The 25,611-nt window shown below is 40.7% G+C and overlaps 1 protein-coding gene across 1 annotated transcript in view; it reads left to right on the forward strand.

The window, feature by feature from the left end:
• Positions 1–4,221: 4,221 nt before the first annotated feature.
• The window catches only part of LOC137813946 (probable 2-isopropylmalate synthase), a 45,491-nt gene continuing 24,101 nt past the window's right edge, over positions 4,222–25,611 (forward strand). Inside the window, exons 1-3 of the mRNA XM_068616441.1 lie at positions 4,222–4,810; positions 15,830–16,043; positions 16,125–16,205. Of these exons, the coding sequence (XP_068472542.1) occupies positions 4,233–4,810; positions 15,830–16,043; positions 16,125–16,205 (873 nt within the window). The 5' untranslated portion in view covers positions 4,222–4,232. The remainder of the gene's footprint in view (positions 4,811–15,829; positions 16,044–16,124; positions 16,206–25,611) is intronic.

A 25,611-nucleotide genomic window follows, 5' to 3' on the forward strand; every position in this document is an offset into this window, starting at 1 on the left:
ATGTCGAGCTTCCTTGGTCCACTAGCACCCGGTGGACTTTCCTTCCCGCTGTGACGAGCGAGATTACTATGGGATCGTTGTCGTGAGGCACAACGTCCCTGAGATCTTCTTTTGTGAACGTGATGTCCACATCTGGCGAGTGGTCCTCGAACATGTCTACCGTCATCACAGACCTTGCGTATTTCTTCCTCTATGATGCAGTGCATCCGCCACCCGAGAAACCTCCAGCGATGGTGTGGATCTCGCCATGAGTTGGCATCTCATGCTGCTGACCCTCACCACTCGCTGGCTGGGAGCTCGACGCGCCCCCCGTCCTCCTGTCCAGCAGGTAATCATTCAAGAAACCGCTCTTGACCAGGTCGTCGAACTGGTATCCCAGGGCGAAACACTAATCAACGGTGTGACCAAAACTCTAGTGGAACTCACACCAGGCGTCTGGTTTTGGTCCTAACACCTTGTCGCCCACTTTCTCAGGCGCCTTAAGCCTGGCTGCTATGTTGGGAATGGCGATCAGATCCGCCAACCCCATGACAAACTTGTGCTTTGGTGGGCGATTGTACTCCCTGGGGCGTCCTGGGCCCCTTCCCTTGTTCTTCCTCGGATCATAAGGATGGCGAGTCCTTTGATCCTTCTTGGCCGCCATCGTCTCCAGCACCCTCTGCGGCTGGATTCTAGTCTGGGCACGCGGCCTAGTAGGGGCCACGCTTCCTCTCTTCTCGGCGACCTCACTCTCGTCGGCGATGTGGGCCACCGCAAGTCGCCTAACTTCAGCAAACGTGGCGGGGTGAGCCCTAATCAGCGCCTCACAGAAAGGTCCCGGCAGCACGCCCTTTTTGAAGGCGTAAACCAGCATCTCCTCGTCTTTGGCAGGCGAGCGGACCATCTGTGCTCCAAAGCGATTCAAGTAGTCCCTGAGGGACTCTCCCTGGTACTGCCTTATGTCGAACAGGTCATAAGACACCCTAGGCGGCGCCTTGTTCACAATGTACTGCTCGACGAAAAGCTTCGAAAACTGCTGGAAATTGGTTATGTGACCTGTAGGCAAGCTCACGAACCATTCCAGCGTTGTTCCCTGGATCGTGCTCACAAACATCTTGCAATATACAGCATCCGAGCCCCCTGACAGCATCATCTGCGTGTGGAACGTGGTGAGATGTGCCTCAGGGTCCTCCACGCCAGTGAAAGAAGCCTTCACAGGGACCACGCTCGCAGGGATAGGCGTGTCTGTGATCGCCTGAGCAAACGGCATAGGGAAAATGCGAGGTGGCGACGACAGCGCGACCTCTTCAGCAACTGGGCGTCCTCTCTGCTCCTGAAGAGCTTGACGCAACTCCTCAGTCACTTTGCTGAGCTCTTCATTCTTGGCCTGAGAGGCGACCAGGTCTTCATGCATCTTCGCTTGCTCTATGCGCGAGGCCTCCACATTCGCCTGCAGTGCACGCATGATCTCCATCATCTGCGCCATGATCGCCTTTTGTAGCAACTGGCACAACGGGACTTGAACGGTTGCTTCTCATCTTTCTCATGAAAACTCAGCAGACCAAACTTCAACGAACGAAACCTTCTCCAGTAAACGATCGATCCAGCAATCAGTCGGTCAGAAACTCCCAAACTCCCAAGAACTTCCAAAAACACAACCACAACAGCACGCCGATAGATTCGGACGTCGGAACCTTCACAGAAACTTGCAACTTCACCACAGAACTACCGCTCCTCCAACAAAACTCCCGATTCACCAACCAGGAACGCGAACGAACGGTAAAACTTCGAACCAACCGATTGGAAACCGCGCAAACAGCAAGAAACTTCAAGAGAAACGATCGAAAGCTCGAACAAACGGTGGAAACTTCAAACTCCCGATTAAAACCCAAACGAACGGCAGAAAACTCGAATTCACCGAAGAAAAACTCGAACGAACGGCAGAAAACTCGAAATCACCGAACAAAAGCTCGAACGAACGGTGAAAAATGGTTGCACCAGGACACAACCACACAGAAGCTACAGAAACTTCAAGAACTCACGCTGTGGATGGGGAGAGGTTTTACACGGCCCCACGGTGGGCGCTTGATGATCCTGCCGGTTGACCAGAACGCAAGAGCCTCGCCCCGTCAAAGGTATTCTTCCTCTGGATCGGCTTTGCACCACGCTAGCTTCTGTCCTTCACACCTCAATTCACCTCAAGAACCTGGAAAAGACAGAGTGGCGTCGCTGCGGCCGATCGCGCTCCGACGCTCAAGTCAGTGACTGAACCACCAAAACTCTAAGAGAGAAAACTAAGAACTCAAGGAACCGTGCAAAAACTCTCTCAGTCACTCAAGTATTCTCCAAGCGTAAAGAAGTGTTCTAAACGCGCGTCCCTCAGAAGTTCGTTAGAATCTCTTATATACCTGTGCACTTTCTCTCTCCTGACGGTTACACATCTGAACACGTGGCTCGCATCCATCTGTACACGTGTCACCATCTGGAGCGTCCTCTGCTTGAGCGTCACTTCTTACTCTTCAGGCTGTTCGACTAAGTTACCCATGCAAGGAGTAACTCGGTGTATAGCTTGGAGCGCGATCTCTTCTGTGTGGCGAGTACGGGGTGTCACCATGCACACCTTCTCTGTGGTCTCGCCGGCCGCCATCATGATCTGCTTCACTTGCTTCACCGTGCATGTCCTGGTAAGCTGTTCCCTGGCCTCAACCTCTGGCTAGCTAGGGAATGATCATCTGATAACTTCATCCTTCGCACTCGTGCCCTTTGAAAGCCTTGAACAAGCTTTCCTGATCTTTCGGCGATGTCCTCCTCTCAGCGATCTCTGATCACTTGGTCGCCTGGGTTTGCATCCGGCGACTACGACACAAACCTGGTGACCGCCGGTTTAGATATGCTAGAGATCGGAGCACGCCAACTTAACGATTGGCGACTACGCGAGCTCCCCGACTTCCTTCCCTTCTGTCAGCCAGGTGTTCCGTTCAACACGCCTATATTATCGCTTTCTGCTACGTCATCACTTCCGACTACCTGGGCGGTACATATAGTAATAATAAAAAAATGCAGATGCACAAGCGCTTTAGCACCTGTGTTTTCGCTAGTAATAACTATATTGATATTAGTGATAATATTAATATTTTTATTAATATTAATATTAATAATTTAATAATATAAATGATATTAATAATAATAATAATAATAAGTATAATAAAAATCATAATATGACAAAAGAATTGGTTTAGTGTAGTGGTTAAAGCTTCTTTGGTAACCTTTTTTTCTATCTTTTCTTAATACTTCGAATACTGAATAGCGGAAACACATGTGTATCCACATTTTCCTCTTCTAGTCAATTTTAATAATGATAGAAATATAATATATATACAAAAATAATTTTGGATAAGTAAAAATTGAAAAACAAAAAATAACATGTAAAAGAAATACGATGAATTGATTAATCAACCTTTTTTTTCCTATGGTTTGAGTTTCTCTTCTTCTTCAAGTTTTTTCTTTTCTTCCATTGCTGGTATTAGGATTGGAGAGTGCGATGATATTCACGTTAAGGTTAGGATTCACTTGATGGTAGATAAAAACAATGACGATTTTACCAAAGAATAATGTTGTTTGAATGGAGTGGAGAGAGTCATTGAAAATGAAAGTTATTTTATTTAATACGTGAGATTTGGTGTGGGAGCTGAGTGAACGTGAGAGTATTTTTTTTTTCTTTTTAAATTAAGAATTGGGAAATTGATGGAAGAGTGAGAAGTTAGTTTGCGTAGTATAAAAACCGTCTCATAAACCTAGGCCTATAAATAAATAAAAAAATGAAAAAGAGATAAAAAAATTTAATATTCATTTGTAATAGATTCAGTTAGACACTAAAAAAATGAATAGTGATCAAGGCAAATACCTAAAAATTTGGTTAAAGTAGAAGGTATTATAACTATCTTAAAGGAAGAAATTATAAAAGAGTAACAAAATACTCAACATTAATTTTATCACGTCTTCCCTTTTTCTTTTCCCTCATTCTTAAGTATTTCGTATGATTATGATAGTTATAGAACAGTAACAAAATAGGCAAGCTCAATTTTATCACGCCTTTCCTTTTTCTTAATTAGAATGAATTTAAACATCTTAAAGGATGAAATTATACAACAGTAACAAAATAAGCAACTTCAATTTTATCACGTCATCCCTTTTTTATCCTTTTCCTTCTACTTAACCAATATTATTAAAAAATAAAAATGTACTTTCTATAAATGAGAAGACGAACATCTTCTTCCTCACTCCAAAGTTCCTTTCCTCTGAATCAAATTGCATCCATGAACGGCTCTCGCTCTCGTTCCCGCCCCGAGTATATCCCGGGCCACATTCCGGACCCTTCCTACGTCCGCATTTTGGACACCACCCTCCGCGACGGCGAGCAGGCCCCCGGCGCCGCCATGACGGCCGAGCAGAAGCTGCGGATAGCGCGGCAGCTGGCGAAGCTGGGGGTGGACGTGATCGAGGCAGGGTTCCCTTGTGCATCACAGGAGGACTTCAATGGCGTGAAGATGATAGCGCAGGAAGTTGGGAGGAAGTGCGAGGATGATGGGTACGTTCCGGTGATTGTTGCGATGTGCAGGTGCAATGAGAAGGACATTAGGACTGCATGGGAGGCTGTGAAGGAGGCGAAGAGGCCGAGGCTTTTGCCCTTCATCGCCACCAGCCCCATTCACATGGAGTACAAGCTTCGAAAGACCAAAGAAGAGGTTCTTCAAATAGCTCGCACCATGGTCGCTTTCGCTCGCAGTTTGGGTTGTCCTGACATCCAATTCGGTGCTGAGGATGCAGCCAGGTTCCTCTCTTCTCTTTCCTCTTACATGCATTTATCATCAAACTTCTTTCTATAACACAACCCAAGCTTCTTCAATATGGTACAATTTCACTTTGAATTTCTGGAAATTGACAGATTTTTTTAATTCTAAAATTGGATAAATAGTATACACTCAATATGATTTAATTTCACATAAATCCTCGATGTCATACACGAATTTCCTAAATTTCTCATAACTCATACATCACATAATAGTTTAGAGCAAATTGAAACGAAAAAATGTTATATGAAAAAATCATATAAGTAAATACAAATTTAGTTAGAATTGCTGAGAAAAAAAAATTAGTTAGAAAATATTGATATAAAAATAAATTTATATAGAAATCGTATGTTAAAGTCACCATTTTAAATTCACATTCGTACATGTAGGTTTTTTAAAAATTAATTTCCTATAATTAAAATCTTTTTATAATATATTTAAAAAAAAGGAAATTTTGTATATATATATATATTAATTATAAAAATACTTTAAATATAACTTTAGTTTAATATATTTAAATTATTTTAAATTCTTAATAACAATTAATTATATAATACTTTCATAATATAAAACAAACTAAATAAACTATTTAAAAAATATATCAAACTAAATCAAGATAGGATAACAAATTAAATTAGTAAAATCCTAAATCCAAGATACTAGAAGTAAACCAAAAATTTTAACTGAAAAACTAAGAATGTTAACCGAAAACTAATAATTAAATGTTTAAAAAAAGTTATATTAAAAAAATAAAGTCTGATATTAATACACACAAACATCATGATAACCTATTAGTTTAAACAATTTACGTAATTATTTTAACCTAAAGACGAGTGAATTATCTATGATCTTGTCTTATATGAGATCTTCTTTGTTGTCTTCAATAGACATCTCGATAGAGGTGGACTATTGTATCCCAATGCATGATACAAACATGCCAACAGAGTTTACTCCCAACTAAAGTTTGACATATTATTCAAGTCACCTAATAACAATAAATACATCAGATGAAGCCGACTCCCTAATGTGTCTGACATTAATATACTTCTAATAAAATGGATGAACAACTTCTAAATAAGTCAAACAAATGCTCTTACGATAGGAATGAAAGTCACAATATCGATAATAGTAGAAGGTATATACTTGTACTATTTTTCTACTTTCTATAAGACAATTTCTTGAATTTAATTCACAATTTTTTTAATATGTTAATTGAAACTAAGTTTAGTAATTTATACGCATATAATTATAACTAATTACTCAAAATAAATACAAATAAGAAATTTCTAAATATTAAACCATTTTTCATAACATTTTTTAAACTCTGGAGTATTACTTTCCTTCCTTAGTTAAATAATTATAGGTTTTAGCTTTAAGTATTATGGTTTTAAGATTTATCTGTTCATCATTTTGGATCGATATGTAATTTTTAGTTTAAGATTTTCAGCTAAGATTTTCGGTTAAAATTTCGAGTTAAAGTTTCCAAAAGTTACTGAAAATATCAGTTAACATTATGAGCTTTAACCTTTTGATTAAAGTTTTCCATTTATTTTTATCGTCTTAAATTTAGAGTTTTGTCAAATTTAGTTTGGTCATTTTTTTTAAATAGTTTAATTATATTATTTATATTATAAAAGTATTATATAATGAATTTTATTAAGAATTTAAAATAATTTAAATATATTAAAAGAAACTTATATTTAAAATATATATATATATAATTCTCTGCATTCTTTAATTATATTATAAAAAAAATTAAATATAAGAAATTAATTTCTAAAGTACATACAATGCATATACGAATTAAAATCTTAAATTTAATATACGATTTCTATATAAGTTTATTTTTATAAAATTGTATTTGAAATTTTTAATTTTTTTAATTAAATTCGCATTTTACGCATACCATTTTTTTATACCATTTTTTTTTCTGTTTACACTAAACTGGTATATGATGTATATGATTTTTTTTATGAAACTGGTATATGATGTATATTAAAAAAGGGAAGTTATTTAGTGGATGTTAATATAATCTTATTAATTGATTTAACTAACGGTGAATTTTTAACATTTTTTAAGTTCTAAAGGTTATTTTAAAATTTCAGCAAAATAATGGAGGTTTTATAATCTTCATTAAATTTCAAAATGTTTATTTTAAAAACTCAGCAAAATAACAGAGGTTGTTTTAACCTTCCTTAAATTCCAAATGTTTATTTTAAAACTTCAGCAAAATAATGGAGGTTTTTTAACCTTTGTTAAGTTCGAAAGGTTTATTCTAAAACATCAGCAAAATAATAGAGGTTTTTTAACCTTCGTTAAGTTCCAAAGGTTTATTCTAAAACCTCAGCAAAATAATGGAGACTTTTTTTAACATTCGTTAAATTCCAAAGGTTTATTCTAAAACCTCAGCAAAATAACAAAAGTTTTTTTTAAACTTCGTTAAGTTCCAAAGGTTTATTTTATAACCTCAACAAATGAACGAAAGTCTTTTAACCTTTGTTAAGTTTCAAAGATTTATTATAAAATCTCAACAAAATAATGGAGGTTTTTTCAATCTTATTCCAAAGATCTACTGTAGAACCTCAATAAAACACTCTAGATTTTTCAAACTTCAATAAATAAATATAATTAAATCTATTTATAAATAAATAATTAAAAACTATATAGTTTTAATTTATTTTATAACTAAATTTTCTAAAATTTGGAAAGTGTAACTTTACACTACAAATAAGTTTTCTAAAATTTCAAAAAATTAAAAACTTAGCAAAATAACCTTGAATAATAAGTATTTCAACAACTAATCTTTAATAATAAGTTTTTCAACAACTAATCTTGGATAATAAGTATTTCAACAACTAATTTTGGATAATAAGTATTTCAACAACTAATCTTGAATATTTCTTATGACTGATGGTAGTTGGTTTTATAATTCCTATTTTTTTTTGTTACGAGCTCATACTTCAAAAAACTTGACTTATTTTGTTTTAGCTTTTGATGTACGTATATTTTATGTGCAATTTTAGTTGTAATAAAACTTGAGGTGGGTGGCGTTCCACGTGCGGGGGATCGCCCCTCCCTCCAGCGTCTCCAAGCGGTAGGCGCCATTCCCGAGTGCTTCGGTTATTCTGAATGGACCTGTCCACTTGGGCGACAATTTGTTTTCCATCTCGTATTGATGGGCCTTCCTCATCACCAGATCGCCATCTCTGAACTGCCTCGACTTTATCTTGGAGTTGTACTTGCGCTCGACCCTTCTCTTTACTGCTTCGGCCTTCACCCGCGCTTCCTCCCTGACCTCATCCAGCAAATCCAAGTTCATCCTCCTCTCTTCGTTCGAGTCTTCTGACACGAAGTTCAGAAACCTCGGCGAGCTCTCTTGGATTTCAACTGGGATCATCGCGTCGCACCCGTACACCAAGCTAAACGGGGTTTCGTGGGTTCCCGATTGCTCAGTAGTATGGTATGCTCACACTATGCGGGGAACCTCTTCAGCCCAAGACCCCTTGGCCTTTTCCAACCTCCTCTTCAATCCTCTGAGCAGAACCCGATTAGCGGACTCCACTTGCCCATTCGTTTGCGGGTGTTCCACAGATGCAAACACTTGTTGTGTCCCGATGTCCTCGCAAAGTTTCTTCAACAGGTGGCTTGCGAACTGGGTCCCATTGTCTGAAACTAGACGCTTGGGCACGCCAAAACGACACACAATATTCTTCCATACGAAACTCTGGATTTTGTGTGCGGTGATCTGGGCCACTGGTTCTGCTTCAATCCATTTCGTGAAGTATTCGATCGCCACAACCAAATACTTCATTTGTCTGATTGCCAATGGGAAGGGTCCCAGGATGTCGATTCCCCACGTATGGAACGACCAAGGACTGTAGATTGACTTTAACTCTTCTGGGGGCGCCTTATGCCAGTCGGCGTGCTGCTGGCATTGCTTGCAACGCTGGGCGTATCTCTTGCAATCTTCCCTCATCGTGGGCCAGTAATAGCCTGCACGGATAGTCCTTGTTGCCAGCGATCGACCTCTAATGTGGCTCCCACAAATCCCCTCATGGAGCTCAGTCATAATCCTCGTGCACTTCTCTCTGTGTACACACACAAGAAGAGGGTGTGTAAATCCAAACCTATACAGCTCGCCGTCAATAAGGGTAAACTTGCTGGAGCTCTTCTTTATCTTTCTGGCCTCGGTTGAGCCAACTGGAAGCACACCATCCGCTAAATAGCGTTGGTATGGCGTTATCCACGTGTCTGGTTCGTGGACAGCGCAAACTTGCATCGATCTTACCTCTTCCGCTGGGCGCGCTCTGACCCTCGGCGTCCTCAGAGTTTCCTGCTTTAGGGATCTATGACTTCTCGCCGTTCTGTCCATTGATCTGCAAACATGAAGAACCTTGTGGTCTGCCACGAATGCTCGAGGCGCCTTCAAGGTTTCTTGAATGACAGTCCTCTGCCTGCCCCCCTTGCCCGAACTGGCGAGCTTGGCTAGCAAGTCAGCTCGGGCATTCTGTTCTCTCGGCACGTGCACCACTTCAAATGAAGCTAAAGATCTCCTTAACTCTTGCACGTACTCCAAGTAGGCTGCCATCTGCGGGTCCTTGGCTTGGAACTCGCCAGTCACTTGTCTAGTGACCAACAACGAATCTCTCTTGGCCGTCAGCACTTTCGCCCCCATTTCCTTCGCCAACAGGATTCCGGCGATCAAAGCCTCGTACTCTGCTTGATTGTTTCTTGCTTTGAAAGCAAACCTCAATGATTGCTCTATCAACACTCCGTTGGGTCCTTCCAAAATGACCCCAGCCCCGCTGCCCAGCTGGTTGGACGACCCATCGACTGAGAGTACCCAGCGAAAGTCATCCTTGGCGTTCTGCGCTACTTCGGAGGACAACTCGACCACAAAATCGGCGAAGACTTGCCCATTGATCGATCCCCGGGGTTCATATTTGATGTCAAACTCCGACAGCTCGACCGCCCACTTCACCATCCTTCCGGCCACATCGGGTTTCTTCAGAACCTTCTGGATTGGCAGATCAGTCATCACCAATACCGTAAAGCTCTGGAAGTAATGGCGCAATCTCCTCGCCGAGAATACAACCGCTAATGCTGCCTTTTCTAGGGCCTGGTACCTCACCTCTGGGCCTTGCAACACCTTGCTAACGAAATATATGGGCTTTTGGATCCGATCCTGATCCTGCACGAGCACTGTGCTGATTGCACTCTCAGTTATGGCAAAGTACAGCCTGAGCGGTGTTACGGCTTGGGGCTTGCACAGAACTGGAGGGCTCGCCAAATATTCCTTGAGCTTTACGAAGGCCTCCTCACACTCCTTCGTCCAGACAAACCTGTTGTTCCTTTTCAAACATTGGAAGTATGGGTGGCCCTTCTCTCCGCTTGCCGATACGAATCGGGACAGGGCGACCATCCGCCCCGTGAGTTGCTGCACTTCCTTCACATTGGCGGGGCTCCTCATTGCCAAAATGGCGGCGCACTTCTCGGGGTTAGCCTCGATTCCCCTCTCCGACAGGAGAAACCCCAGAAGTTTCCCTGCTTCTACACCAAAAACACACTTTTCAGGATTTAGCTTCAGCTTGTACCTAGCTATCGTGATGAACAACTCTTCCAAGTCGGCGACGTGCTTGTCTTTCTCCAGGGACGTCACGACCATGTCGTCGACGTATGCCTGCACATTCCTTCCGAGCATGGGTGCGAGCACCTTGTCCATCAGCCTTTGGTATGTGGCCCCTGCATTCTTCAACCCGAAGGGCATTACCCTGTAGCAATAGCATGACCTTTCCGTCATGAAGGCGGTCTTCTCTTCGTCCATGGGGTGCATTTTAATTTGGTTGTACCTCGAGAAGGCATCCAGAAAACTGAGCAGCTTGCACCCCGATGCACTGTCCACCAGGGCGTCTATGCTTGGCAAAGGATAAGAATCCTTTGGGCAGGCCTTGTTCAGGTCTGTAAAGTCAACACACATTCGCCATTTTCCGCTGCTCTTCTTGACCAGAACAACATTAGCGAGCCATTCTGGATATTGGATCTCCCTGATGTGGCCCGCTGCAAGGAGTTTCTGTGTCTCTTCCTTGATCGCCTGTCTCTTCTCCTCATTGAACTTTCTTCTTCTTTGGCGGATGGGCCTGCCTTGGGGGTCCATTGCTAAGCGATGGCACAAGAAATCGGGGTCGATTCCTGGCATATCTGAAGCAGCCCACGCAAACACATCCAAGTGTCTACTTATCACCTTGGCGATTTGGTCTTGCGTCTCGCTATCCAGGGTTTTTCCCAACTTAAACACCTTACCGCTGATCTCCTACTCAAGCCATTCCTCTACTGGCTGAGGTTTCCTTTCGTTGGCGATCAGCGCCCTCGCGATACTGGTTTCTCTGGTGGTCTCCGAGCAGTTTCTTTCTCCCTCCAAGCTCTCGGACCTCGCCTCTTCATTCCCCATCGGCCCATCGCCCTCGGCGACCACCTCTAACACCGTATCCGAAACTCGCCAGGATTCCTGCTCCGGCTCCACGCCATGGGGAGGCGTTGTGGTTACGTGGCACACAGACCTCTTATTCTTAAGGCTGTTTTCGTAACACTTCTTCGCCTCCTTCTGGTCAGAGCAAATAGTGATGATCAGGCCCTCCATAGACGGCAGTTTGACCTTCATGTGCCTTGTCGAAGGCACAGCTCCTGTTCTGTTGAGCGTTGGCCTTCCCAACAGTATGTTGTACGCTGACGGGGCGTTTACAACAAGATACCTGATCTTCTCCATTCGTGAGGCCAAACTGCTAGTGAAGGTCGTCCTCAACTTGATATACCCCCTCACCTCCACTTGGTATCCGGCAAAATCGTACAAGCAGCCCCCATATGGTCTCAGTTGATCGGGGGACAGTTGTAACTTCTCGAAAGTCGGCCAAAACATCACATCTGCTGAACTTCCTTGGTCGACCAGCACCCGGTGGACAGTCCTTTCCGCCGTGACAAGCGAGATCACAATAGGGTCGTTGTCGTGAGGCACCACGTCCCTAAGGTCCCCCTTGGTGAACGTGATGTCCACGTCGGGCGAGTGATCCTCAAAGATTTCCACTGACATTACTGACCTCGCGTACCTCTTGCGTTGCGACGCAGTGCACCCTCCGCCGGAGAATCCGCCAGCTATGGTGTGGATCTCACCGTGAATGGGCACCTCGTGCTGCTACCCGCCGATTGAGATCCTGACGCTTGGTCCGCTTGCTTCTCTAGCAAGTAATCCTTCAGGAAACCACATTTGACCAGCTCGGCGAGCTGGTGTCCCAGAGCCAAACACGAGTTGATAGAGTGGCCAAAACTCTTGTGGTACTCGCACCATGCGTCTAGCTTTGGCCCCAAAACCTTCTTCGTCGTTTTCTCAGGCACTTTGAGCCTGGCGGCAATGTTTGGGATGGCGATCAAATCGGCCAAACCCATTACAAACTCATACCTTGGGGGGCGATTAGTCTCCCTGGGCCGCCCTGGCCCCTTGTTCTTATTTTTCTTAGGGCCGTAAGGGTGGCGCATCCTTTGATCCCTCTTTCCCGCCGCCGCATCCATTACCCTCTGCGGCTGGACCCTTGCTTGGGCGCGCGGTTTAGCTGGGGCCACGTTTCCCCTCTTCTCGGTTACCTCGCTCTCGGCGGCGATGTGAGCCACAACACGTCGCCGGATTTCAGCAAACGTGGCGGGGTGGCTCCTGATGAGCGACTCACTAAAAGGCCCAGGTAACACACCCTTTTTGAAGGCGAGCACGAACATCTCTTCGTCTTTTCCTAGCAAACGGACTATCTGAGCTCCGAATCTGTTCAGGAAATCCTTCAGGGACTCCCCTTGGTACTGCCTTATATCAAACAGGTCGTAAGACACCAAAGGTGGCGCCTTGTTCACTATATACTGCTCAACGAACATCTTGGAAAACTGTTGAAACGTGGTAATGTGGCCAGTAGGTATACTAACGAACCAGTCCAACGCTGTTCTGCTCAAAGTGCTCATGAACACCTTAAAGTACACCGCGTCTGAGCCCCCGAGAGCATCATTTGAGTATGAAACGCCGTGAGATGGGCTTCAGGGTCCTCCACCCCAGTGAAAAACGCTTTCACCGCCACAGTGTTAGCCGGGACCACCGAGTCCATGATCTCTTGGGAAAATGGCATAGGAAAGCTGCGCGGTGGGGATGGGGGTGCAGATCTGTCCCCAGTCGCACGCTCCTCCCGCTCCTGAAGGGCTTTGCGCAGCACTTCGTTGATCCTGTTGAGCTCTTCATTCCTTGCTTGCGAGGCTACCAACGCCTCATGCATCCTTTCCTGTTCAGAACGCAATGCAGCCACGTTCTCCTGCAGCGTCCTCATCATGTCCATCACTTGTGTCATGGACATAGCATCTTCGTCTGTTGATGGCGCGACTGAACTGGAGCGTGTTGTCCTCATCTTTCCTCAGCAAACTCAGCAACTCAAAGAACTCCAAACAAACGGTGAAAACTCCAGGAATCGACTGCGACAGCGAGCAGTCGAACAGAAAACACCAAAAACACCACAAACACGAACTATGGTTGGGAATCACCTTTTATACGGCCCCACGGTGGGCGCCAGATGATCCTGCCGGTTGACTTAGCGCAAGAGCGTTGCCTCGTCACGGTCTTCCTCACCAGCTTGACACCACGTGCCCTCCAAGTCCACACCACAGATAGCCTATCTGAGAACCTGAAAAACACACAGTGGCGGCTCTGCGGCCGGTGGCGTTCCGACGCTCAAGTCAATGACAAGAACACCCAAAAACTGAGAGAAAATATATCTGTAGGACCGTACTGAAAGCACACAACCCGAGCAGAATGAGCCGTAATGAAAAAACGTACCTCAGCAAATTCTGTTAAGGTTACCTTTATAGCTAGGTTTTTTCTCTCTCCAAGCCGTTATGCTTTTGGACGCGTGGCTCGCATCCAGCCCTGCACGTGTCGCCATCTGGGCTGGGATGGCAGGTAGCACCCAGCCCTACACGTGTCATCATCTGAGCTAGGATAACTCGAGCGTCGCTTCTTTATTTCTCCCAGCCCTACACGTGTCATCACCTGGGTCGGAGTAACTGAGAGCATCAAACCCTACACGTGTCATCATCTGGGCTGGGGCAACTTGAACATCACTTCTGCGTAGTAACCAGTCACGCGGCTAAGTCCTCAACTCAAGAAGTAAACTAACACGCGACATGCTCTAGAGCACCACCCGACAAGGCGAGTATCAAGTGCAGCAAAGTGCACCATCTCTGTGATATCGCTTGTCTCTAATGGCACCCTCCTTACCGCTGCGCCATGCATGTTCTGGCTGAGGAAACCTTGCCATCAACGAATGTCCACTATGGGAATCCCGTCCTTGATAGGAGAGCTGTCCCCTCAACCCAAACACCCTTCACGCCCCATGCTGGCGCAAGAATCGCCTCACTGGAGTTGTACACTTGAACTTACACCTCTGGGCCTTCATCAGCTTCAATCTGAGCTTGTCGGGAGACCTGGCAACGTGCTTCCTGCGGCGATGTCAAGCTACATGATCGCCAGTCGCCAAATACGTCGATGACAAGCCAACCCGACGACAACCGGCCATGTTCATCGCAGAACGCCAGTTCCATGAATCGGCGACCACGCTCACCTCTGAACCATCAATCTTTTCTTGCCTACGTGTTCCACTGAGCACTTCCCACCTAGGCACGTGCAAGACACGTCATCACACCCGATGACCTGGTCGGTACACACACCATACATATGTCTTCCTTCCTAATAATTTCCCTCCAATAACCCAATTATGTCTCACCCCAACCTCTTAATGTTTAAGCATAAGATATTTATTTATTACCATATAAAAGACCTTTGCACCCTACTTTCATATGCTTTTCTGTCCCTGTCCTCCATTTCTTTGATTTGATTCATTATTTTAGTTTCCCTTCTGGAATGAGTTACCCTCAATTGCTTCCCTAGTTAGACGATTCAATAATGCACCCATTTGATAGTCTAATATGACGTTTACACCATGACAACTTCGTTGACATAATTTCTTCCTCGATGGAGACTTGGAAATAATTCCCATTGATATTTCATTGTTTTCTTTAGGCTTGCTTCTTGAGCAACTAACCTTATCATCAATCTCGCCTACTCTAAACATTCCTCTTTTACGTTAAACTCCCCTGTATCATTGCTATGAGACTTATTTTCCAACGAGGTATTCGTCTTCAACACCTGTGCAGCCGGATGACCCTGAACTCACTTCTTCCACACCATCTTTGGCTCGTGAGGACTCGTCCATTCATTCCTGCTTACTCTTATATCCCGATGACCTGTTGCATCCCCTTCTCCCACCTTTTTTTTCTCCCACTATGTTTTCGATGTTCATCTTCACATCCACGGTACCTTGGTTGATTAACATATAGTTTAGTGTCCCCGATCCATATGTTGGCTAACTTCCTCTCTAATTCAATCACATTTCACGAACCCGAATCTCTGATTCCACTTGTTTAGTCTTACCCCACCTTTGAAAGATTCTCTACATGTCACTTTTGCCATGCTCCGGAAAATGTGAGAAAAAGAACGTAGTTCCATTTTATTTCTTTTTCGATCAAAGTTGCACACGCCTTCAATCTTGTGTTTTGCGAATAAAATTCTCAATCTAGTTGTAAGATTACATGTATTACTACAGGCAATCTTGTTCCAGAATCTAGCATATATTACATGCTTCTTCCTGCACCATACATGGGCTTGTTCTTTGCTCCCAATTGCAATGCAAAGATTGTTAAACCACTTTCAGCATAGAGCTTAGGGGCGAGTGGTGGTCCTTGTAGGAAGATAGATGTGTGTTGATATTGGATCTACATATGAAAAGTATGTTTTTCTATTTACACTAGTAGTCGATTTTGTATTGGCATTGTTGCACCATCCAATTATAGAAAAACAAATATTTTCACACTCAATTAACTTTCTGCAAAATAACCGCTTTTGACAACTACTTCTGTTGGAGCAGATCAGATAGAGAGTTCCTTTATCAATTTTTTGGAGATGTTATCGAAGCTGGGGCAACAACTTTGGGCATAGGAGACACTGTGGGCATAACAATGCCATTCGAGTTTGGAAAACTGATTGCTGATATAAAAGCCAATACTCCTGGAATTGAAAAGGCTATTATTGCTGTTCACTGTCATAATGATCTTGGACATGCTACTGCAAACACAATAGAGGTCTTTATATACCTACCACTCAATTAATGTAATCATTAACACACGTCATAATCAATTTTACTCAGTTTTAAATACTTTCAGGCTGCACGTGCTGGGGCAAGGCAACTAGAAGTAACAATTAATGGCATTGGTGAAAGGGCTGGTAATGCTGCATTAGAAGAGGTTAGTATCATTCATCTATATTTTAGACAACTTAATACATCTTATTTCACCAATTATAAAGCATTTGGAGATTAAATTATACCTTCATTGAATATTAGTTTTGTATATGTCATATAGAGAAAGAAGAGAAAAGGAAAAAAAATGATTTATTAAGTTGTTAGACACTTAAAAATTGTTACACACTTACATTATTGAGTGTTACACTGACGGCGCAGAAATGCTATTTAAGTGCAGTTATTTTACATTTACAAATGCGGCTAAATGCGGCTATATAGCCGCATTTGTAAATACTATTTATAAGTGCGGTTATTTCAAATAGCCGCATTTGTATATTCTTCTGAATGAGGGGTGAGGGTTTAGGGTTTACAAATGCAGTTATTACCATAGTCGCATTCGTAATTGTGATTTACAAATGCGGCTTTGGTAAATAACCGCACTTGTAAATAATGTTTTTTTTAGTGCAATCTGTTTTGTCCCTAAACCATATAAATTAACCTGCATATTGATCAAAATGTACCCAGCCAGACAAATACATAAATATAGAGATAAATTCAGAGAATCAAAATGTACATTACAAACAAGTAATCAAATTACATATAAAACCTACACTATTGATCATCTATCGTAGAGTTATAAAAATTTATGAAATATGTGGACCAAGAATGTCTCACATATGACATGACTTCCGAATTCATTGGTATTTCTTCCATGAATAACTGCATTGCAAAATATAGTTGACATAAATTAGTTTTTAGATACATATATGTTCAAGAATCATAAAAATGATTTAACATATCATGTTACCTCTTTCCAACCAGTTTTAACACCTATTCTTATAATGGTAATCATCCATTGCATAATGTAATAGCCACACTCATAGCTTTCTGGTTGTTTATTACACTATAATTCAATAAAAAGTAAAAGTTAGTATATTGATAAACAATGATAAGAGAAAGAAAAAAATTACAAACCTTTATTCTTATCCAGTTCAAATTATTTGAACTGGATCGACCTTTTAGGATGTTATATCCACGCCATGAACTGGTTAATACAAAAAACCTCGTTAGTAGATGGTTAATTAGTAACATACAAAGTTAAGTTTATAGTGTACTTACGTATCAATGATATCCTTAAATTTTGTGGGTATCTTCTTGTGTAGGGAACAGAACGACACAACAGTCTTATGAACCATTGATAAGACAAGTAACTGCCAATGATGTCTATATCATCCATGAAAAGAGTTAGTAAATATTTAAAACATGAAATAGTAATAATTGATGACATATAATTAAACTCACTCATTAATATAAGGGCATAAATAAATTTGTTTTCCCTCTTTTTCCAAGGTGTTAGTGATGTATGCTTGAGTCTCATATGACCTTGGTCCAACGGGATTATTATATGCAGGATCTAAGAATCCATACACATTTTCCTTCCCCTCAGTGAGACAAACTCCATGCAAAAACCTACAAGTTATTAGTTAACGCATAATCAATAATAATTTAACATAAAGTAAATTGAATAATAGGTAAAGATACTTACATCATAAAAAATTGAATTATATTTATATTGAGCTCCTGATTCCCAGATACAAATTCTAATAAATCTGTGTCGTACATCATCAGTGGCAGTTCAGTGTTTATTTGCAAAAATGTATCATCCCACAAAAGTGCAAAAGGTTCATTACCAATCTGACTAGCAATGAGACCTAAGGAAGCTATAGGATCATCAACTGGAACCTCACGCTTCTTCTCCAGACTTGGTTTCTGAAAAGGTTTCTACAAGATAAAGAAAATTTGTATTAAATTATATGTAATATATAAATATAAATAAAAATTAATATAATGAAATGAAATTATTACATGAGGTTGGGGCATAAATCGAATGAGGTCTCTGGGCCAGGCAACGAATGTCTGAAATGCATCGGCCACAGTGGTTACCTCATCTGAAGGTAGTGGAACACGAGCATCAGGTACTCGTACTTTTTCAACTGTTACCTTCGCCACATCAGGGGAGAGAGGAACGTTATGTAAGGTGGTGGCCTCTTCATAGACTTTTCCAAGGGCCACCACCCGAGGAAGTTTGTCGTCCGCTACCAGTAGCTCGCATTCCCTCATCTGCCCAATGATATCATCCCCTGATGTTGTAGGAGCCGCACAACTCCCCTTTGTGCTCTTGGGAGTGGGACTAACAAGGGGTTGAATCGGCTTAGCACAAAGTTGTTGCGATAGAAACTCTTGTCATATTCAATCATTCTCCTTTCTCATCTCTAATCGCATCAAATCAGTCTCCTTTCTCATCTCCTCCATTAATTCTTCACGTATCTTAGTCTTCATATGAGTTTCGCCCTCTTTGGAGGAGGAGGATGACTGTCATTCTGAAACTCCAAAATATAGTTTAATTCCAACCCCTTGTCCAGCTGCATGAACACGACCACAGTGCTCAGGTCGTCCAATTGCTTCAACCAGGATATCGTGACGAACTTCAGCAACAAATTTACCGTCGGATTCCAAGGAATCCTACAAGAGACAAAAATCATATCATTTTTTAATATAATTAATGCTTTAAAATAAATTAAAATAATAAAAATAGCTTACAATTTTTTCAATGATAACCTCGGATTACTCAGAACTTGGTGCACCCGACTTTTTAATTCGGGCCCTCTTCCATTTTACATGGCGAAAAGGTGGTGATGGAGGAGAAGTGGCCCATGTTTCCACATTCTCAGACGATGTCCCCTGTTTAGATTGCTCATTTTCCACCATCAGTGCTTGCTCAAGTTTTCGATACCCCGAACGAGACATTACGTGCGGGGTAACATTCTTCAAAGCTATCTCTTGAGCTTTCTTCCGACAATCCTATCATAATTGAAATAAACAAAGTGAAGTAAATAAGATAAACTTATTAATGTTATATAAATAAAAAAAGTTAAGTTACTTCACTTACCATCTAAGCCTCATTTTGACGAATTTCTTTAAAAAGACGCCATGTCTCTTCATCAATATGTTTGTACTTTAAACATGGATTTTCGTCTTTAAGGTCGCTAAAAACGTATCTCGAAGTCAGTCTTGACTTAAAGGTACGAAATTTAAGTCCGATATTGGATATAATCTTTGATCGAAGCGGTTCCACATCAGGAATTTCAAAGTTTGCCTAGAAAATAACATCACCAAATTAAAATTAATCAATGAATATTAAAAAGCATTATATCAAAATGTAAAGCTTACCAGAACATCCTCCCAGATCATGTTCCGGTCGACCTCTGACACCTCATCCCATGAATTAATCAAAATGGAGAGCCTCTCACGAGAAACAACTCCAAGATAGCTCATAAACTCATCTGCTTTAGGACCAAAAGCCACTCCAGTGTTGACGTCAATGTCAACACGTGTCTTCTCACCAGCAGCACGTCTCAATGCGAGATGCTTCAATCTAGTAGGTCCTCTGCTACCTCTTCCAGATCGAGGTCTGAGTGGGGTCTGATCGTCATCCATGTCTCTGTTAAAAAAATTAGGTAACAAACATTAGTTAATCTGCATCGAATTAAAATCATATAAAAATAATACATAAAATTCTAAATGCTTATTTATGGGTTGCATGTGGGTTGAATGTTCATATGTAAATTCCTTCACTGTGGTCTTTATGGGTTGCATGTACATCATCAAGTACATCGTCATCTTTATTAATTATCATTGGTGTGAATGAACGGGGGTTACCATTTTCAATATCATCTATGGCCTCCCCTTGTTTTTTCTTGTGTAAAACGACATACCAATGTTCTGACGTAGGATCTTTCAAGTAGAAAACTTAAGATGCTTGTTGAACCATTATAAAGGGCTCATCTCGATACCTTATCTTTCGAAAGTCCACTAGTGTGAATCTTGATTCATCAATTTTAACCCCACTTTTATTGTCAACCCATTTACACTTGAAAACTGGAACGAAAAACTTAGTATAGTCAACCTCCCATATCTCTTCTATAAACCCATAGTATGCCATTGATCCAAGTACTGGATTTGTATCTTTCGAAGTCGAAAACTGCATTGACTCGGCTTCAAGAGTAACACCAGAATTTTGAACTGTACTCTTTTCATCCATGGACTTCGTGTAAAATATACAATTATTCACTTTGTACGCTGTACATGAGATGACATCAAACTTCTATCCAGCAGCCAACCAGGTCAAGGTCTCTGATGCCGTTGAATCCTTGAACACCTCGTCTTTAAACCAAGACATGGAATTTCTATTATGTTCCATCAAGACCCATTTCTCTGCTTGTCTTGGGTTATTTGCCTTCACAGTGGCTTTATGAGCTTCTATGTAAGGTATAACTTCATCTGTGTTATTCATACAAATGTGCTTGCAAGACTTCTGATCGAGATTTGCTTACTATATTCACACCACGTAAACATTTACTTGTAGAACGCCTGTGGTGCCATGAATTAGCTGGAAGACCTATTGGATTTGCTTTTGTCATGTACTCTGAACAAAATTCAATACTTTCTTCAGCTATGTATCTTTCAATCATTGAAGCCTCTGTACGATAATGATTTTTCACATAACCTTTCAAAATTTTCATATACTGCTCAATAGGATACATCCATCTTAAGTACACTAGTCCACACAATCTAACCTCTCTTACCAGATGCACCACTAGATGAACCATGATGTCAAAAAAAGATGGAGGAAAAAACATCTCCAATTCACACAAGATAATAACAATTTCATTTTGAAGTTCATCTAGTTTTTATGAATCAATGAGTTTACAATAGATGGAAGAGAAGAATGAGCACAAACGGGTTATGGTATGTCTAACATTTTTTGGTAAGATCCCACGGATAACTATCGGCAACAACTGTTGCATCAAGGTGTGGCAATCATGAGACTTCAACCCAATTAACTTCAAATCTTGCATTGACACTAGGCTCTTCACATTTGAGGAATGTCCTTGTGGCACTGTGTAACATCATCTTTTAGACATTGACAAAAACTAATCTTTTCATCTTTTGACATTGTGTAACAGGTTGGGGGCAAATATGTACGCTTACCCATTTCTATGGGTGCCAACTTGCCGCGTATGTTCATCTCAATCAAATCTAAACGAGCATTTAGACGATCCTTCGTCTTCCCGTTAATGTTAAGAAGTGTACCAATTAAGCTATCATACACATTCTTCCCAACATGCATTACATCTATACAATGTTCGACTTCCAACCTCGACCAGTACAGAAGATAAAAGAAGATTGATTTCTTCTTCCAAATGTTTGTCACAAATGACTTTTTTTTTACTTACCGAAGGTGTGGTCTATGTTATTTACCTTTTCGTAAACCTCAACATCGATTAATGGAGTTGGTGAACCACTAGCCTCTTGGTGTCCATTAAAGGCTTTTTTCAACCTCCGGTAAGGATGATGACTTCTAAGAAATCTTCGATGCCAAAGATATACTGTTTTCCTTCCATGTTTCAATTGTTGAGAAACAGTGTCTTCTTCGCATATTGGACATGCTTTATGACCCTTAACACTATAACCTAATAAGTTACCATATCTTGGAAAGTCATTGATGGTGCACAATAACATGGCATGAAGCTTGAAAATTTCATTAGCAAATCCGTCAAATACTTCAACACCCTGGTCCCACATTAACTTCAAATCTTCAATTAGAGGAATTAGATATACATCAATATCATTCCCTGGTTGTTTCTGACCAGATATCATCATAGACAACATCATGTATTTTCTCTTCATGCACAATCCAGGAGGTAAGTTGTAAATAACTAGTGAAACAGGCCATGAACTGTGATTTGTACTCATTACCAAACGAATTCATTCCGTCTGTAGTTAAACCAAGTCGGATATTTTTTGATTCTTTACTAAACTCTAGAAACTCATCATCAAATTTCCTCCACTGAATAGAATCAACTGGATTTCGATACATGCCATCACATTTCCTCTCATCTACATGCCATCTAAGATTCTTAGCATCGTTTGGGTTTGCAAACAAACGCTTCATCTTTGGAATGATGGGAAGATACCACATAACCTTCATTGGGGGTCCATGCTTTTCCATATCTTCAATAGTATCATCATATTTTTGTTTCAACTTATAACGTGCACCTCGGACAACTTTTCAACAATTTAAAATCTTTCCAATATAATATACAATCATTAGGACATGCATGTATCTTTTTATACTCCATACCCATTGGACAAAGAATCTTTTTGGCCTCATAATTACGATTAGGTAGAGTATTTCCCTCTAGAAGCATATCCTTCAACAACTGAAGCAATTCCGTGAAGCTTTTATCAGTCCATCCATTTATTGCCTTCAAATTCATCAATCTTAACACCGCCGACAACCGTGTGAAGTTAGTTGATCCAGGATACAATGGAGTCTCTGCATTGCTTGACATACTTCCATATCCATGCGCTTTTGCAAAAGGCTCAGCTCCTACATCACAAATCATGTCTTCCAATCGATCATCATCTACATCATCGTGTACTACTTCATCCATGGTGGACCCCACGTATTCTTCAGTTACGGAAACACGTGGTAAATTTAATAATTCACCATGCCATGTCCAAGTTGTTTAAGATCGAAGAAACCCATCACATAGCAGGTGCTCCCTCATTATATTAACATCCAGTATCCTTCCATTCAAACAATTAACGCATGGACACCTGATCTTTGCTCCATCATGACCACTATTAGTCGCGTTACGTCGAACACCCTCGGACTCAATACCAGAACGTATTATTGCCAAATATAACATATAAAGTAACAACTAACTACTAAATAATATAAATTACATAATACATAAAAAAGAACAAATTCAAAATATAATAAGTACTAATACTAAATAATATAATTTTTGAAAAATACAAATTATAATACATAAAAAACATACAAATTCAAAATATAATAAATACTAAATAATATAAAATTTAAAATATACAAATTATAATACATAAAAAAAATCAAAAAAATGCAAAAAAAAAATTAAAAAATTTAAAACAGCATACACCAACCTTATGCGTGAACCAAAGTTGGTGGTGAAGAGTGGTAGGGGAGAAAGAGCAACAACGGCGGCAGCAGAAGCAGTGGTGGAGCAGCGACGGAGAGCCAATGTAACAGTACGTACCTTCGACCAACAATGCAAGGAAACGAAAGCCATTAAAAAACTAACATTGTGAAGATTGAAAGGAAGAAAGCGAATAAAAAACTTACAAACTTATAATGAAGACTACGAAAGAGATGAACAGCGCAAACGAGAGCAAACAAAAAGGATGAACATCGCAAACGAAAGGCAAAAACAGAAAGAAACTACGAAAGTGGTGACGCGCGTAAAAAAATTAGGGTAAAAAGCATTTACAAATGCGGCTAAACGTAAAAACCGCATATGTAAATCAAACGCTTTGATTTACAAATGCGGCTATACACACAACTGCATTTTTAAATCAAATTAATTTAAAAAATGCCACCGCATTTTTTGTAAATCAAAGCAGCCGCATTTGTAAATCAAAGCGCTTGATTTACAAATGCGGCTATGCACACAGCCGCATTTGTAAATCACATTAATTTAACCATTGATAGACCTCCTAGAATCAATGCAAGTTCCCCAATCTGAATCAGAAAAAGCTTTGATAACAATTTGATTATTACTGGAAAATAATAGACCAATACCAGGACATCCTTTCAAATAGCGTAATACACGAAGAGTTACTATCATATCAGGTTCTCGTGGATTTGGAGTCAACTGACTGAGTTATGAACCGCAAAACTAATACCAGGCCTAGTGTGAGTAAGGTATAACAAATGCCCAATCAATCTTCTATATTCACTTGGATTCAAAAGTAATGAACCTTCACTTTCAGAGAGAGGACAAAATGGTTCCATGGGAGAAAAGGCGGGTTTGCAAGCCAATAAACCATTATCAGAAAGAAGATCTAAACAATATTTCTGTTGATTGAGAACAATACCAGAAGGTGAATGACTTATCTCAAATCCTAAGAAATAACGAAGAATACCAAGGTCTTTGATACTAAAGGAGTTATGAAGATAAGTTTTAACATGCTGAATTTCCTGAAGATTATTGCCAACCAAATTTACCCTTTGGTGGGCTTGCATGTGGGCTTGTGCTTGGGCCTCTTCTATCATCATATCAAATTCCTAGATCAATAATGCATGTAATATCACCACGTAGTATCATAATTTAAATATGAAAGTGTACAAAAGGTTTTATAACTATATGAAAAAGGTTTATGTAATTGTAAAGTGTTATATATGGTTACCTTAAGGTGCATCCAAGTGAGTTTCTTTCCATTTGCACTTGCACTTCTCCCCGCACTCAACATGTTATATATAGAATAAACACTGAAATAATAAGATTTCATGTTAGAACACACATATAACATATTTGTGAATAATGTATATGAATGTAATTATAATGGTTTGATAAATCTCTAATTTATACTAGAAAACATTATGAAAAATTTCAGAATTTTCTGGTAAGTGTAAGTATGAGAACTAAAACATCAAAATATCTAAAAAATACCTACTAAAAAAATAAGAAAATGACAGTAAATGATGGATTTTTGGAATTTTTGTGCGGCCAATCCCCCTCGGCAAATTGGCTATGACCTTCATTACCTCGTTTCAGACAACTTTTTGGTTATGGCCATTTGAAGTTTTTTCATGCTAATTTTTTGTCAACTCCAAATCTATCACTTTTCTCTTCAATGTCAGGACTCCTCCATCAAATATCCACTAAATTAAGTTCTAACACAAACCCTAAACTACTAAACCCTAAACTCATACGTGCAAATATTTATTATAAAATTAATTAAAAAATTTAAAATACTAACCTTCTATGATGGAGTTACAGGTGCACCCAAGTCAAATCAAAATATTCTTACATCCCAACGTTGTGTTCATCCATTCACAACCATCTTCACTGTGTTTTTTTATCACTAAAGCCAAGGCCCAACCTTGCTAAATGGAAAGTACCATCAACCCAAAACAAGAATCAATAATCATGCACATTAGGTAAAAAAGTGATGAAAACTAACCCTAACAATGAAAACCTCTAGCTGGATCTAGCATGTGGCGGGTGTTGCAGGTGGTGCGGGAGTAGGGATAGAAGAGGGGGCGCGTGGGCACTGGCAGTGGCAACCTCGGGGTTGCGAAGGTGAAACGGGACTTGTGGCGTGGTGCAGAGGTGAAGTGGGACATGGAGAGAAGGTGAAGTGGGAGAAGGAGCGACAATGGATAGTGAAGAAGGAGAAAGAGCGACAATGGATATTGAAGAAGGAGAAGTGGCTGTGCAAAGAGAAAGAAGAGCAAAAACCCTAAAACGTGCAAAGTGAAAATGAGAGGAACTGGGCGTGTGGGAGCTTTAAAGCAGTAC

This window comes from Phaseolus vulgaris, chromosome 1 (assembly GCF_000499845.2).
Source record: "Phaseolus vulgaris cultivar G19833 chromosome 1, P. vulgaris v2.0, whole genome shotgun sequence".
Taxonomy (NCBI): Eukaryota; Viridiplantae; Streptophyta; class Magnoliopsida; order Fabales; family Fabaceae; genus Phaseolus; species Phaseolus vulgaris.